Source organism: Otolemur garnettii, unplaced genomic scaffold (assembly GCF_000181295.1).
Source record: "Otolemur garnettii isolate 467f Iridium unplaced genomic scaffold, OtoGar3 scaffold00001, whole genome shotgun sequence".
In the NCBI taxonomy this organism is placed as follows: domain Eukaryota; kingdom Metazoa; phylum Chordata; class Mammalia; order Primates; family Galagidae; genus Otolemur; species Otolemur garnettii.
In genome coordinates, this window is record NW_003852396.1 from 7,717,228 (window position 1) to 7,734,249 (window position 17,022).

Consider the following 17,022-nt stretch of genomic DNA (forward strand, 5'->3'; position numbering starts at 1 on the left):
ATTTTCCTTTCAAAAGACTATATTTTGCACACAATTATAAGCAGGTAGGGAATAAGTAGATTAATGAAATTCCAAGTATAATTATGGTCTAAATGAGGGACATTTAAGATGATATTAAAAACAACTATTTTCTCTCTCTCTTTCTCTTTCCTTCCTTCCTTTTTCTTTCCTTCTTTTTTTCTGAGACATAGTCTCACTCTGTCATCCTAGGGAGAGTGCCATGGCATCATCATAGCTCACAGAAATTTCAAACTCTTGGTTCAAGTGATCCTCTTGCTTCAGCCTCCCAAGTAGCTGAAACTACAAGTGCCCACCATGACACCCGGCTAAATTTTTCTGACTCCTTGTTTACAATAGCTGTTACTGATTTTCAGATAGATCTCCTGGCACTGGAGCAGGAGGGTTGTGAGAAGGAGTGGGCCATGGAAAGGGGGTTCTATAGAGGGAAGAAGAAGTAAAGGCATGAACATTTGGCATCCATTCATTCTCCATTTCTGAGAGGCTACTATGATTACAGTAGCTGCTCCATAAGAACTTGTTAAATTGAAATAAATTAAATTGCATGCCAGACTGAAATGTCTCTTCTACTTTCCTCTTCTTTGATTTTAAAAATTCTCTCCACCCTCTTTTCCTGCTCCCTGAGTGCAACAGAGGAGACAGGTTGAGATTTGTAATGGGGAATGATTTCAAACCCACCTTCTCCTTCACATGTCTAACCATCTACCCCTGACTATTAATCACATTTTATTTCTTTTTTTCTCAGCCAAATAGAGTGATTTACACAGAGTAAGTCTGCAGTAACTTTTTTGTCAAATTAACCTATAATATGAAGCACCCTGAGATTCTTGTACTATAGAATTATATTTTTCTCTCACTAAAGAAAAATTAACTCTATTATGTTGAAATATGTGATTTCAAAGTAATAGGAAGTTAAATTAATAAGTACGGAATAATGATCTTTTCAGTATCACCCACCCTCTTCACTCTACTTGAGCTAGGATGGACAGGTGGGACTTCCAGGAACTAGGAGGCTCTGAGACCTCCCAGCCAGAGTTGGAGACAGACTTGGATACGCACTAAGCCAGTGAAGTCAACATGTGGCTTAACGCAGCCAAGACATTTGCTCTACAATGTGGTAGGTTTCAGCTTGAAAATTGGAGGGAAAGCTACTGACAGAAAGACTCAGATAAAGCTTCCTAGACTTTGAGCAAGTATAGGCGGGGAGTGTGGAACCAAGTATAGTCACACAGTATATTTCAGTCACCAACAGATTACAAATAGGATGGTGGTCCTGTAAGATTGTGATGGGGCTGAAAAGTTCCTATCACCCAGTGACATCCTTCTAAGCTCAAAGGATGAATATATCCCCTTTGTTAAGCAACATCTGACCATACTATAGCGAACCATAACACCACAGCACAAAACATTACTGTCGTATTCATGGTGCTGCTGGAGTCAACATACCTATGGTGCTACCCATCATATAAAAGTGTAATACACTCAACTGCGTATAGGGCATAAAACTTGATAAGAATAACAAATGACTCTGTTACTGTGCAGTTGCCATATATTTTATCATTATTTTAGAGTGTTTTCCTTCTACTTATATAAAAGAGGTTAACTGCAAAATAGCTTCAGGCAGGTCCTTCAGAAGGTGTTCCATAAGAAGACATTGTTACCAAAGAAGATGATAACTGTGAGTGTTTTTGCCCCTAAAGATAAGGTGACCAGATTTTAACATTGGTAAAGTGGGACACCATTGAGGGGGAGCAGGGCCAGACAACAATGCAAACTTTGATAAGCAGTTCTCCATATTCAGTTTTCAATAATTATTTGTTATTATTAAAGTTTAACATTATAAAATTAACAAAAATAACATAAAACACATATCCTGGTGAAATAGCCACATGGCAGCCAAAAACGTATATTCCGTCTCTGTTCTCCCCTGTTCCCTAGCTTGTCATGCATTCTTTCCAAAAAGTAGGGCTCTTTAAAATGCCCAGGTCACAGGACAAATTGTTAAAAATCAGGACTGTTCCACCAAAAGCGGGAGGTCTGGTCACCTTACTCTAGAGAGGGGGGAGCTACTTGTTTGTTCCAGACAGTTTGGCTCCTTCTGAGCTAATTGTCCTTGCCTAGAAGGAGGGATACGGATTCCACCTGGGCAACCTTGCCCAGGAGGGGAGTAGGGAGTTTACATTAGTCTTTTCATTCCCAAATGAAGTTACATTAACCTCTTCATTCCCAAATGGAGTTACATTAACCTTTTCAGCAGCCAAGAAAACCATATATTCCCTTCCCATTCTCCCACTGTTCCCTAGCTATGCATTCTTTCTAAAAATCTGGACTTTTAAAAAACACCTTAGGACGCAGGACAAATTGTTGAAAATTGGGACTGTCCTGCCAAAAGTGGGACGTCTGGTCACATTACCTGAAGACCTTCCAGTGGGACAAGACGTGGAGGCAGAATGTGGTGACGCTAATGATCCTGACTCTTTGTGACTAATGGGTGTGTTTATATCTTACTTTTTAACAAAATAGTTTGAAAAGTAAAAATTTAAGAAGAATTTTAAATAGAAAACAGTTTATAGAATAAGAATATAAAGAAAATATTTTTGTACTTCTTTATAATGTTTGTATATTAACCTAAGTATTATTATGAGAGAGAGAGAAAAAGTTTTAAAATAAAAAGTTAGTAACTAAAAAAGTTACAGTAAGCTAAGTTAATTTATTGAATAAAAGACTTTTAAAAAATAAATTTAGTGTAGCCTGAGTGTATAGTGGTTATAAAGTCCCCAGGAGTGTACAGAGTATCCTGGGGCTTCACTTTCACTCACCCCTCACTCACTGACTCACCCAGAGGAATCTGAAGTCCTGTCAAGCTCCATTCATAGTAAGCACCCTATACAGGGATACTGTCTGCTATCTTTTACAACATATTTTTACTGTGCTTCTCTATATTTACATACAAAAATACCCACCATTGTGTTACAGCTGTGTATAGTACTTAGTATGGTAACCCATTGCACAGACTTATAGCATAGATGTGTAATAGGCCATATCACTAGGTCGTTATTGATTTGATTATATTTTTTTGAGATAGAGTCTCACTCTGTCACCCTGGGTAAAGTGCCATGTTGTCATAGCTCACAGCAGCCTCAAACTCTTAGGCTCGATTAATCTTGCCTCAGCCTGCCAAGTAACTGGTACTATAGGCACCTGCCACAACATCTTGCTAGTTTTTCTATTTTTAGCAGAGACAGAGTTTTGCTCTTGCTCAGGCTGGTCTTGAATTTCTAAGCTCAAAGGATGAATATATCCCCATTGTTAAGCAACGTGTGGCTGTCTGCAATTTGTTTGGGCCATTACTTTGTCATTTATAAAAATGAGGTGAATATAACCTCACTCACAGGGTTATTGTGTATGCTTTATGCTGAGGAACAAATCTCTTCTTATCTCACTCCAAAGTCTTTAACAAAGCTCATTGGCCTGACAAATCTATGACATGCCCCTAGGCACTGATTTGACAAACTGTGAGATGCGTCATTTTCGTTTGAGTCATAACTTTATGAGTGTTGGCACATTCGGTTGTCAGGTTGTAATGATACAATAAAGGTTTACTTTCTGTCAGTCCCTTTCCCTCCAACTGTAATCCAGAGTCTGGCAGAGGAGCCTGTACCTCACAGGAGTAATGGCATGTAAACTTATTCTACGTTAAACTATCGCTCCGGGAAGAAACTGATGACTCAGGACAGGTGATTCCTGTGTTTACCTTTAAATAACTCATTACTTGTTAAACTGACTGAAGTGGGTGGAGGGAGGGTGATCAAGGATCACCTCTATGGTTTATCTTACAAGGGTACAACTGAATCTTTCTAAGAGTAGAATATAAATGTCTCAACACAATAACTAAGAAAATGACATGAAGGCTGTTAACCAGTTTGATGAAAGTATTTCAAATTGTATATGAAGACACCACACTGTACCCCATGATTGAATTAATGTACATAGCTATGATTTAATAAAAATAAATAAATAAACTGACTGAAGTACATATAGGTTTAGGCAAGCAGGCATAAAGAAGTCGTCCTAAAAGACAGGGGAAACCCCTGGTATAAAGTGTCTACCACCTGCCAGGTCCTAAGTGTGTGCTAGTTCTGATCTTTGAAACAATCCAACAAGGTTGAGATCAGAATTAGAAATAGTGAGTAAAGAGCTCAAAGGTCAGAAAGCTATGGAGGGGTAAGAGATGACTCAGAGGGGCTGGCTAGAACCCTAATCCCTGCATCTTATCTATCTACCGTGGCGTGACACTAACTTTAGTATTTGACAACTTCTTCTTTCATAGGAAATTGCTGGTTTTCTTACAGGGTGGGGTCATTGTGTTAGGTCACAGACTCAGGACAATTGAGAAGTTCACTCTTTCCCATGCTTTTACTACCAATTTGATTGCTTCAGAATGGGGAACACACTTTATGGCTGAATTTTTAGCCATTTCATCTCTCTCCTTTAGACAAATATTGTAGATCACCCATCTTTGCCAGAGAAAATATTATCAACTGAAGGAGGCAGAATACCCAAAGAGATGTCAAACGGACGTCGGAATCACAGCCTCAGGGCTTGTTGTAAATATTAGAAGGCATGATTATGAGACTTTAAGACAGGACAACCTCCTTGTTTACTGACAAATGAACAAACTTCTCTTCAAACCACCTGTCCTTGTTTTTGTCCTTCTGACGTGGCCTCAGACATAAGTGCTGAACTTTGGTGACATCCTCTGATGCCATTCCAGCCTCTCTGCCCAGCAGAGTTGATTTCATTTACCTTATCCCTGATGAGTAAGTGTGGCCACCTACCCATTTGTTGTTCTGAAGCCCCATCATCACTAATGATACTAGAGAGACCAATTTCACAGCAACCTGTCATGCCTTTAACTCCATCCCACAGAGAACAGCCTGCCCAGCGTATCTCTGAGACACCAGTGTGTCCCTTCATGAGTATGTTCCCTACACCCTCAGTGAAGGGGTGTCTTCTGGGCTTTCCTGAAGAACCAAGACTACCAGTTGGTTCTCTAGCCTCATGTCATAAACGCTTCTAAGGTTCACAATGCCCAGCGCTTTCTGACTCCTTCCCGAATATCTGAGTACAGATGTTCCGCATCTCCACCTCTTATATTATGGGCTGGACATCATTGCGTCCAATACTTTGCCAGTAGGCAAGCTCCTGGTTTCTGTTCCAGAATATTGAATGCCAAGTCATGGGTCAATGTCAACACTGTGTCAATAAATTCTTCCCTGTGCAGCCACGACTTGAGCTATGCTGAGACCTGACCCTAGTTATTTATCTGAAAAACAAGGAGAGGCAAGAAAGGTATTTTGAGATGAGGGCAAGCATTTATCTTTTGAGGTGTTGACTCAGATGTGGTCTCTGTCAATTCTCTATGTAAAGGTAGTTTGCTGTCTTCTGACAAGAGGGAGGAACTGCTTCTGCTTACATAGAGCTTTCAGGGAAAAGTAAGCACCCCAAATTCTTAAGATTGTCTACCGTAATTCCACCTCGAAAATGCTCAACTTTGCAATTAGGTTTGAGGCTGATTTTCAGCACAGTTTACAATCAACAAGGATTTCTTTTTTAAAAATGTTGCCATTCATGTCTGTTGGCATTCCCAGTGCATCTTGAGTTGGTATTTGACTTCCCTGAGCACGTAACTCTAGACAGCTCACACCACACTTCTTATGACCATTCCTCTTAGACTGTAGAAGTGTCATAGCCACCAGGTAACCTTGCATCTCATCATTCATCTTTACCTTTTCACAATCAACCAAGAGTCTTAGTAACTGTTACGACACTACACACCAAGGGTATCACCACACTGCCTCCTGCACAAATTATCCTAGTCTGGTGTTCCTAGAAAGCAGAGCCCGAGGCCAGGCTGTAAGTATAAATACAGGCAGTCTGCAAGATACAAACAACCAACTTATGTATAACTCGCACTTACAAGGAATGGAGGCTATTACGGTAAGGTCATGAGTTACCAGCATCTCATTGACATATGACTCACACTTACAAACGGAGGCTCTTGCAGGCAATAGGTAAATGTACCTGTTCCAACTGACATATGAGTTCAACTTAAGAACAAAGCTAAGACTCTCTCATTTGTAACCCTGTACAGAGCTGGTGCCTGCGGCCATGCCTGGACATATTGGGGCCTGTGATCCAAGGACAAGCTGGCCTGGAGAACAAGAACAAAGCAGGGAAAGAGAAAGAGGTAATGTGAGGAGAAATCGTCAGCTGGACAGAAATACGAGCAATGCTTTGGTCAGTAGGGGTCTACGTGAGGACCCATGTTTAATATGTCTTAGGAACGCCCTCCCGAACAAAGAAGGAGAGAAACATTCTTCTCACACTGGTGAAATCTTGGCTCTGCAACCGATTCCTCATCTCACCTCAGGGTGCAGATGCAGGAATTCTAAGTGGGTTTCCCAGCCGACCCTGAAGCAACATCAACAGAAAAGCTAGAGGAGCTTTAGGCCTGGACACAGGAAGCACAGGGCCCAGGCCTGACCAGGGCAGCTCCGGCTTCAAAGCCGATTCAGAGCCTGTACAGAGCTGGTGCCTGTGGCCATGGCTGGGATCAAAGATAGAAGAGGCCAAGGAATAATCTGCAGAGACATCTGGTAATTTCTATGATTCAGGGGGCATATAATCAAAATGGAAATGCCTACACATGTGCAGCTTTATAAAAGTCCCCAGATGGTATAACACAACATCTGTCAACAGCCAGTGAGGCATGAAAATGGAATGTTGACACAGTAAGATGAACATAAGAGAATACACACTTGATCCAATTTAGTTGAAAGTAGGCAAATTTAACCCGAGGTACGAGACGTCAGCATTGTGGCTGCCTCTAGTAAACAGAGACTGTGCAGTGGACACTTTGCTGCCCGCTCCAGATCCGTTACCATTCTGGGCACCGTTCTCCTGGCTGCTGCAAGGGGTGGCTGTTTACAACACACAGTTGTCCCTCATTCCTTTGCCAAGCAGGGAAGCTCTGCCTTCTGTTCCAAACCAGATTTTGACTGGTGACTGGTTGACAAAGGCTGGCCCCTTTGCCATGGGTGGGACTGACTGTCTGCTTCAGTTTCTTGCTCCATAGCTTTGCTTGTGAGGTCAGAGCATCTTCATCTGAGAGCACACTCTTTAGCTTTGCCCTTGTTCTCATGGGTCCGCCACTCCTCTCCCCTGAGAGCATCCTGCTCCCAGCAGCCCCACCAAGGAAACCCTATTTTAGGCTCCACTTCTAGTGAACCCGTGTGACATGGAGTTGAGCAGAGTTGAGACAGCCTCGAGGGGGCTGCTGAGGCGTTGGTAACGTTCTATTTCCTGACCTAGGTGAGGTGGTGGGGCTCGCTCACTTTGTGATAATTCATTGATGTGAACATTTATAATTTGTGCATTTTTCTGTCTTCATGCTATACTTTAGATAAAAAGTTTATTTTGGAGAGAGAGAAGAAAGATTTATTTGGTCAGGGAGAAGACACATTGCTCTCCAAAATCTTGAGTTGAGAACTGCCTGAGAGTTATGAGTGCCGTATCCTCAAGATGCTCTATCTTCTTGGAAAGGGCTCACACACCCTGGGCACCCTTTGAACCACTAATAATATCTGGGGGGCTCAGAAGCTGCCTATGGGGTCCCCACTACTTAGCTTCCTCCCAAATCAGTCACAATAAAGCAGGTAATGCCAGGCAAATGCGGCGATGCAGCGGCACTAAGCCTAAATTCTTAGTGGCCTACACAGTGAAAGTATATTTCTCACTTCAGCACAGTGTACTGAGATTTGGGGTGATTTGGGGGGTGGTACTCCCGCAATTCTGGCTTCTTGCATTTGGTGACCACTCTCTCTTGATGTGCTTCTACAGTCACCACAGCGGGGACTAGACTACTGGAGACATTTGAGCAGCAGTCAAGTGTTTTTGTCTGGAAGTGATATTTGTCACGTCCTCACACAAGCCACTGGCCAGAAGTAGCCAGATGCCGTACCGCCCATCCCCCCTGCCCTCCATGCAGCCACGAGGAGCTGGGCCCTGGGGAAATGGCCCTCCCACAGGCCAGAAGAAAAGTGACCCACGCTTACAAAGCTCTACCGTGTTGTTGCTGATTTGACCTAAAACCGAACCTGAAATCCTTATATGAGAAAAGGGAAGTAGATTCCCCACCCCACCGTGTATATGGTATAAGTTCCATGAGGATTGAGAATGTTTGAAGTTTTTCCTAATTTTCCACATTCACATTTTGTACATTGTCTATGTTCTTCTGCAAATCTGAAAATTAATCTGTAAGTGTGGCCGAATAAGCAGAAAATGACAACATAATAAAGTTAATGGAAAATGTATGAGAAGAGTAGAGACAGGGACGGCTTTGATCCAGGCATAAAGCACTTTATTTAGTGTAAGAAGATCGCCACTTGCATAGCAGGCTGGTGACTGCTCGCACACTCTTGAGCCACTTTCCTCTGGTGAAGACTCAAGTCTCTTGCCTTTTTCTCTCTTGAAAGGAGCAATTCATCACCGAGGCTGCTGCTCTCCAGGGTCAAGGCTGGACTCTTATATGCTGGAAAAAATCTTCTTTGCAACACTTGCCTATATGAATCTATAAGCCCTGGGCTTGACCTTTATTTACTCGTCCTTTGTGGAACTAAACTGTAATAGTATATAAAATGCAGCATTCTAAATTGTAAAAAACATATGCAGAATGAGGTATAAATAAGGTTATACTTAATAGTTCTGTGTATCAGTGGTTCTAGAGGCTCAAAAATACTGAAAAATGTATGGCTTTTCAGGAAAACATCTTTCTTGGGCTCATGAGACATGTTTTCCATTCAACTTTGTACTGGTTGATCAGTGTTTTCTGCAGTTGAACCAGCTATTAGCTTTCAGGAGAGTCAAAATTCTCTTTGTTTTGGGATCAAATTTGTATTGTCTTGTTCCATGAAAGAAATAGAAGAATCCTAGAAATAAAAGAGAATTACCACATTATACAAGTCGTTTCTAGGTTTAATTTACTTGAATTCTTAAGAAACCAGTTCATTTGTTAGTGCAAATAGTTTTGACATTTTTTGTTCCAACTAATACTGATGCTATTACCATAGCAACAGAGTGTGGGAAATACATATGTAGTCACCTACCATCTTTTTTTTTTTTTTGAGACAGTCTCACTCTGTCACCCAGGCTAGAGTGCTGTGGTGTCAGCCTAGCTCACAGCAATCTCAAGTTCCTGGGTTCTAGGGATCCTCCTGCCTCAGCCTCCCGAGTAGGTGGAACTACAGGCATCCACCACCGGACCTGGCTAGTTTTTCTATTTTTAGTTGAGATGGGGTCTCACTCTTATTCAGACCAATCTCAAACTCCTGAGCTCAAGGGACCATCCTACCTTGGCCTCCCAGAGGGCTATGATTACAGGAGTGAGCCACCATGCCCAACCCACTTACCATCTTTCTTGAAAACAGCATCAACTTTGTGGCCAATTCCTGGAAAGTCATGTGCTATCGTTTTGGGATAACCTGTGTCCATGGATTGTTTATTTTCATCATACCTGGTCAGAGAAGCGTTAGAAGAGTCAGAATCTTTTGCTAAACATGCAAAGATTTAAAAAATCGTTATAGGAAACACGTCATCATTTGTAAAATGGGAAGTGGATGAGTTGAGATAGGATGTTGGGCAGACTGAAAGTTTTATGGGGTCCCTCTGAATTCCACCCTCTTTTTCTCTAGTGAGTTCCACACTGCCATCTGTTAAGGTGAAATACTATGAAAGATAAGTTCCTTTTGGTTGAAGTAGCTCTGTTAAAACGAATAGCCTCACTCTTATCTCTTTTTAAAATCCAGCCCCACATGCTCCCTGGGTTCCCAGCTCAGGCCCTGTGTGATGATAATTGGTCAGTAGGCCCACTGGATGACAGCCTGGCTCCAGTCTTCACTGGAGAGGATGTGGGCCAAGGCAATTGGAGACTCATTTCCAAAGGGTCCAACCTAAAACTCTCTATGTAGAAAGAACTGGTGTCCTAACATTTTCTGCAGTCTTTACCTCCAGTATTTGTTAGCAACAAAGAAGTAGGTTTTTCCAGTCTCTTCCTCAGAAACAGCAGCATCGACATGCTTCACAGTTCTAGGGAAGCCAAAGGAGCTGGAGATGTCCTTGGGGTATCCGTGCAGCACATCCGGTCCCCGAACGGCCCAGTACTTATTACCTGCCAATCAAGAAACAGCAATGAAAATACCCACCCAAGGTTCCAACAGAGGGAGGTGGATTTCCAGCTAAGTTCTTAGTTTTACGTGCTAGAATAGTGCCCTGGCTAGTGAGATTTTTTAAAATACTAATGCCCGATCCTATTCTAGACCAATTACATGAGATTAGTTTTTGAAGCTTCCTGAGTGATTCTATTCTGCAGCAAGCTTCAAGAATGACTGGTTTGGGGGGAGCTGAGAGCTTCTTTCTAAAGCCAGATGTTCAAATGACTAAAGAGTTTGTCATCTAATCTCAGAACTTCACTTCTTCAGCTTGCTCACGGACTACAGACCTATAGACCAATGGTATCCCAAAAGGCAGAGCGTGTAATGACATACAGCCTGTGATGACTTGCAACCCTGGATTCAAGTCATTGCAGTTAACTAAGATACACATCCACGTACTTGGATTAATGCTGTATCCAGATTCCATATGTTTATACTCAGCAATCCCCTCCTCACACAAGGTCTTCTGTCCTGAGCCAGGATTGCTCCTACTGCATAAATTTACTTATTTACCCATTATGAAAAAGGAATTAGAAATGTTTTGTATCTAACATATCTAATTTCATGATGTAAAGACTGGGGATGTTATTTCAAAGTGTTTTGCTTATCTGGACAGCATTTGATTGTATGGCTGGTCAGGCATTTCGTCTGTACTATATCAAACACTTATTTGCAAAAGTACTTGTGCTTGGCAGTGTCTTCAAAGCCAGGAGCTGGTCATTGGATTGTGTTTCATTCTGATAGAATCACTGAAGTTTGTCCCATTTAATTGAGAGTAATTCGGGACTTTGGTGTGCATATGAATTTCCTCAGAAACGTGATAAAATTCAGATTCTGTCAAAGGTCTGAGAATCTGTCTTTGTGACATACTACCAGGCAATGCCAATGCCATGGTGTGAGGACCACACCTTGACAGCAAGGCTGCAGCGCCTCCATCTGGCTGCCCAGGGGGGCCTCCCCCACTCTCATGAGGGTGGTCTGTATTATATTAAGATGTGCTCTAGCAAACCACACAAACAAAATTTTTCTGTTCCATCCTCTGTAGTACTGGGCCAAGTTTCGAATTTAACTCCTGAGTACCTCCAGGACTGTGGTGGTGGTGGGTGGGAGTTAAATACATACATAGTTTGCATAGAAAAGACTTCCACAACTCTGGATTCATAAACATGCCAGAGCATTTCCACTCCTGGTCATTTGCTTTTTATTCAAAATGACTCAGAAATATACTATGTAATTTTTAGTTCAGCTGATGGACTTTTACTGACTTGGTTGGTGAGACTGTTAGATTTTCAAGAGTCTCTGGACAGCAGGCGGCTTGTACCCTTATGACTTGGACCAAAAGTGAATTAAAACATTAATTAATAAAAAAAAGTGAAAAATAATTGGAAGCATTACCTTTGAAAAACCGGACTTCATCTCTGTCAGCAACTTCATAAGCAGCTTCAAGTCCATTTGGCAATTGTGGCCAGAAAACAGAAATGAAATTGAGCTCGACTTCAGGGTAGAAGGGATTTGTGCGCATGTAGAACCTGATTGGAACAAAAAAGAGAAGGTCCCTGTGTCTAATCTCCAGTGACCTCTGGCTGACATCCAGCTCCTTGTGGGTGACACCCGCCATGTGCCGGTGAAGGTTTAACAGCCGGCTCTATGATGGGTGGGGATAGAGGTGGGGACAGCCCTGGTTTGTTGCATTTGCCTGTTTCCCTTAGCTGAAATCCAATAGACCCCCTGTAGCTGACCACCTCCTTAAGTTGACCTAATTTTCCCAGACAGGACATGCACTGTATGTGCGTCAGTACAGGAGGCCTACTTCCTTATGCTGACCACCTCTGTATGTTGACCGGTTTGTTACAGTCCTTGGAGCAGTCATCTTACAGAAGTTCTACTGTTTACCTTATGGCAGGTCCCAGCAGTCGCAGTGGAGTGCCATTATGTAGCGCACAATAAATTCATTATATAGCACACAACAAATAATCTCAGGAACATAAATAAATAGTAAAATGTAGTAAAAATAATTATGAAATGGTGAATTTTGATGATTTTTATTACCTTCAATTTTAATATAATTTTGTTTATATGACTTAAATTTTAATAATGGCCGTGGTTCATAACAAATTTGCAAAATCCTTTAAAGTTTAACAGCTGTTCTTAGCAAGCCTTTTGAAGCCAGCTGTAGCACGTTCCTGGCCGGAACACAACACTGACGGCCTGTATTGAGTGCATCCTCGCAACCCCGGGCCCATTCCCTACATCAGACCTCATTGCAAAAGCCCGACAAGCCAGTGTGACTCCCACGTCAGAGTTGAGAAATTGAAGCTGCGGAGGCCAAGGGCGGCTTAGTCTCCTAAGGAGACCAGGAGGCTACTGCCCACGGCTTTTCTTTATACATTGGGAGGGAGAGCCATCTTTTCTCCAGGATGGCAGGGGTGATGCTTAAAAGGTGGCTGTGCAGCCCTCACTGGCATGATGTACTGTGGAAAGAACTGACTTCCTCTCATAAAGTCAGATAACATACTGATAACAGATTTCTTATCAGAAAGAGTGGCGTAATGAAAAGAATCTCGAAGTAGGGGTCGGAAGCCGGTAACTGCTATGTCCCCCGTGACCTCTGTGCCCCCAAACGCCTCTTTCTTTTGCTCTGTCGTACTTTACTGGTCTGTAAATAGGATTATATTTATTGAGTTTTCTACTTCCGTGATATTTTATGAGAATCAAATGACTCAATACATGGGGGGAAAAGTTGTTGTAAACACCCTTGTTAGACAAACGCAGGCAATTGCTACCATATAATATAGATGTAAAAAGATAAGATAAATAACACAGGCAGGCTAATAGTGACACACGGTGGTGAATGTTGTTGTTATAAACACAGAACACAGAGAAAACAATGTCTTACCTGTCTTTAAAGAACATCACTTCCCCCCGGATCGTAGTGACAGCGTCAAAGGTGAGCTTACTATCACACACTTGTGGAGTCTGTGGGCCTGTGGGCTGGACGGGATTTTGGGAAGGTCCTAAACGCAATAAAAGACCTGAAGTTAGTTTTGCTTAGGAAACCTGGACAAACAGCGAAGGTCAGCTACTGAAATTTCTTTGAAATAGCTGTAAAGACCAGGAGGCTGTTGCTCAGGGCTTTTCCTTTCTACTCACCGTATATGGCTTGGATGCCATCGATGTCATCCTGAGCTAGCTCCACCTCGCCACTGAATGCATAGGTGGGGTACATCAAAGCCCCGATGTCAGTGGAATGGGAGAGTCCAAGGGAATGCCCCAATTCATGAGCCGCAACGCGATACAAGTTGTAATCTAAAAGGGCCAATACACTCACTTGCAATTATTTGAAATCCATTCAGATTTGAAACACGTAAGTAAGAGATAATCTACAAGAACTAGTAGTCATAGTTTGTCAGTGACTTTTTGAAATATGTATATGTAATTTTTTTTGCAAAGGCAGGAGGCATGCACTCATTAATAATAAATAAGAGACACGTTAGAGCCTAAACCCTATCATTACCCTGATACAATTAAAAGACAAAGTCAGCTGACTGAAATTCCAGCACAGATTTGTAAATCTTTTTTAATGATTAGAAGGGACATATGATTTCTCAGAGAAATAATGAAATTCTATTAACATTTAATATTTTTTCTTATTTATAAAACTGGTAAGGGCTTACTGCTGGAGATTTGGGGCATACAGTAAGTTGTCCCCTTTCTTAATTTCCATATAAGCTTACTACTACTATTCAATGTTGCTGTGTCCTTCTAATGAAAAAAGACTCAATGTAGACAACCACAAGTAAAACATTAAGGTTTTCAGCATTTTCAGAACAGAAATTTTAAAGTAGCCTGTTTCTCCTCACTATGGTGTTGTTCATTTTCTGAGTAGTAATAGAAAAATGCGTCATTCTATTAATGCCTTCCTTGAGCTAAATCAGCCAATATGACAGTGAACTATGAAGAGGGAGGAGGATTGAGAGAAACAAACTGGTTGACTTACTTCTCAAATTGTTGGTCCACTTTTCATCTTCATCAAAATGAGCATCTCCTCCAATACCCGGGCCTGGCTGGAAAGCGTGAGCAAGGTTTCCCCCAGGTCCATCAAAGGGAGAATTATCCCGATGATCTGTAAGAAGCAGAATGCAATAAAGGTCCCTCTCGGTTCATATTCAGGTAGCCCAGGAGGGCAAGCATTATCTTTGTTAAGAGGCCAACGGACTTCCATCAGTTTCCCTCTGAGACAAGGAGTTAAGTTGACAATACTTTGATGCCACAGGAGGAGCTTACCTCCCCTGACGAAGGAGATCATGATGTCGGCTTGACCCTGAAAGACCTTGGTGAATGTCAGGGGGGAGGCGTTACTCCAGAGTTGAAAGGCTTTCTCAATGGCATCGTCCACATCTGCTTTTGGCAAATCTGGTGTGTAATTTTCAATCCTTAAAGTGAAATAAAATAGAGACACAATCAGAACCTCTTACTGTTCTAACAGCAAATCGCATTCTCTTTCTGGTGCCCAGTCTGGTTACCTGTAGGTCAGGTGCGTTTGCTCCCAACGCGGGTTCCCCTGGGTGAGGACAAACCGTGCCACGTCGGGCACCCCACATCTGGGCTGCTTCATCACTTTCAGGGTCTCAGTGTCTGGGGTCCCAGTCACCTTTAACCCAAAGAATTCCTGCATTTGCTTCAGTTTTTCCACCACTGGGCCACTGTTTCTCTTCCTTTCAATTTGCATCCCATCATTCTTCAGGTCATAGTAGTTTTCCAGATATTTCTAATAAAAGATAAAATCATTGAAACACTGAATGGGAAATCTTTCTCATTTCTCAAAAAATTCATGGCATCAAGGTTTTGCCTAGATAGATAACTACTTTTAAAGCTTGTGTCTTGATTTCATGATCCATATTGCTCTTATCATTTGTGCAAAAATGCAATTTCAGAGTCAAAATGTCTCTGCCTTTGTTACCATGCAGTTCTGACTATGAGGAACTTCATGGTAAAGTAAGATTGGCGGAGCAAGATTTGCGAACTGTTGCAAAGCTCCAACTCGTAGCGTGAAACATGCGTACTGTTCCTTCGGTTGCCTCTCACCTCCATCTGCAACGGGACATAAATTTGTTGGAAGGGTGCTCTTCCTGACAAAAATATTGTCTCTGCAGGAAATCTATCCTTAAATACACTTAAATTATATTATCGTGGGAAAAAATACAAACTAAAGACTTGCATTACAGGCACCAGTAATGTAGTAGCATTTACCTGGACTATTTCCACATCTTGCTCTTGTGTTTCTGGAGTCACTGGCAAGGCATGAGACCCCAGGCCCCAGAGCAGCAGCAGCAGCAGCGGGAAACTGGACATGCTGGCCTCGTCTTCCTTCTCCAGGTGAGACAACTGATGGCTCCTGCCTGCTGCTGCTCCAATGTCTCTGCTAGGAAGTTCCCTCTTTATATAGAGAGTTCTTGCCCTCCCAGAAAGCTGGAGGCTGTCTGAGTCATGGTTTTTTTTTTTTTTTAATTAGATCATAACTGTGCACATTACTGCATTTATGGGGTTCAATGTGCTGACTCTATATACAATCTAGTATGTTCACATCAAACTGGTCAACATTGCATTCAATTGCTGTGTTTAGACATTGATACTCTACTGTTAATATATTTGACATGTACCCTTGCAATATACACAGTAGATGAGGTCCCACCGATTGCCTTGCCTCCCCCTCCCCTCCCCTTGAGTCATGTTTTATAATATCCTCATGATTAGCAATGAATTGCCCGAGCAATCATCAGAAACGGTGACTCCAAGAGGATTATTTGGGTTTGCTCGGTGTTGCAATCGCATGATTAATACCAAACAGGATGTGTGCGAGGGAGGCACGCTCCACCGTGTAAACAGTGATTTTCTCCAGCTCGGTTCTACCCTGTGTATGAAAGGCCCTTGCTACATACACAGCTCACAGACCACTCCATGGCTTTTTGAAAAATGGGTTTTGCTATTTGATTCTGCTGGTCATAAAAAGCACCAGGTTTCTATATATTCATTGCTCCTGGGACAGTGGTGGGTTATTCACACTCACACGGGGAGGCCCTATGGCTGTTTGGCACCTGCTCAGCACCTGCTCTGACCACAGCTCAGCTCTGCACACACTCACTCTGTGGGGTCTCTCTGGGTTCTCTGAGATTCCCTTCTCCCTTTGCTACGCAGCCTGGTGTGCTATGGCAGTGGCACTTTGGCTCCCCTTGGTCTTACTCAGGCTTAAAATTTGAGCGTCTTGCCTAAGACCCCTTGTCTACACGTGGGCTATGATGTAACTCCCTGCTCTGTGTAGACCCTGCCCATTATCACCATGAGACAGATAGGATCCTTCTCCGAAAGCTCTGAGAAGGTACCAAGTGAGCAGGAGCCGCAGCATGACCCTGGGGTCCTTTTAATCATCCTTGTCCCCCTTGATGTAAGCACTTCTTTGCTGTTTGGGCCTGGCTGTTATGTAGCAGACCATATGGCTCCAAGGAAAGGAGAGGCCAGCGCTAAGCTCGGAAACACTCAATAATTATTAGAAACACCTGTAACAGCTTGGTAAACTAACACCGTGGTGATTAGGGCACTGGGAGGGACCGGCTCTTCTAACCTGAGAGCTCGCTAGAGGAGAGCATCAGTGATTGGCAGTCTCTACACCTGGGGTGCACGGAGTTACCTACAGCTAAGAAGCTGTAGGAGAAGGCAGTGGGGACCGCTCACTCTG

The 17,022-nt window shown here is 42.6% G+C and overlaps 1 protein-coding gene across 1 annotated transcript; it reads right to left on the minus strand.

Moving 5' to 3' along the window:
• Positions 1–8,641: 8,641 nt before the first annotated feature.
• Positions 8,642–15,641, minus strand: MMP1 (matrix metallopeptidase 1). The gene is made up of 10 exons (XM_003780802.2): positions 15,540–15,641; positions 14,813–15,057; positions 14,574–14,722; positions 14,287–14,412; positions 13,440–13,595; positions 13,186–13,303; positions 11,685–11,818; positions 10,084–10,246; positions 9,489–9,592; positions 8,642–9,008 (listed from the first exon to the last, which is right to left on the minus strand). The coding sequence occupies exons 1-10, from the start codon at positions 15,639–15,641 to the stop codon at positions 8,899–8,901; spliced, it is 1,407 nt and encodes a 468-aa protein (XP_003780850.2). The 3' UTR covers positions 8,642–8,898.
• Between the last annotated feature and the right edge of the window lie 1,381 nt (positions 15,642–17,022).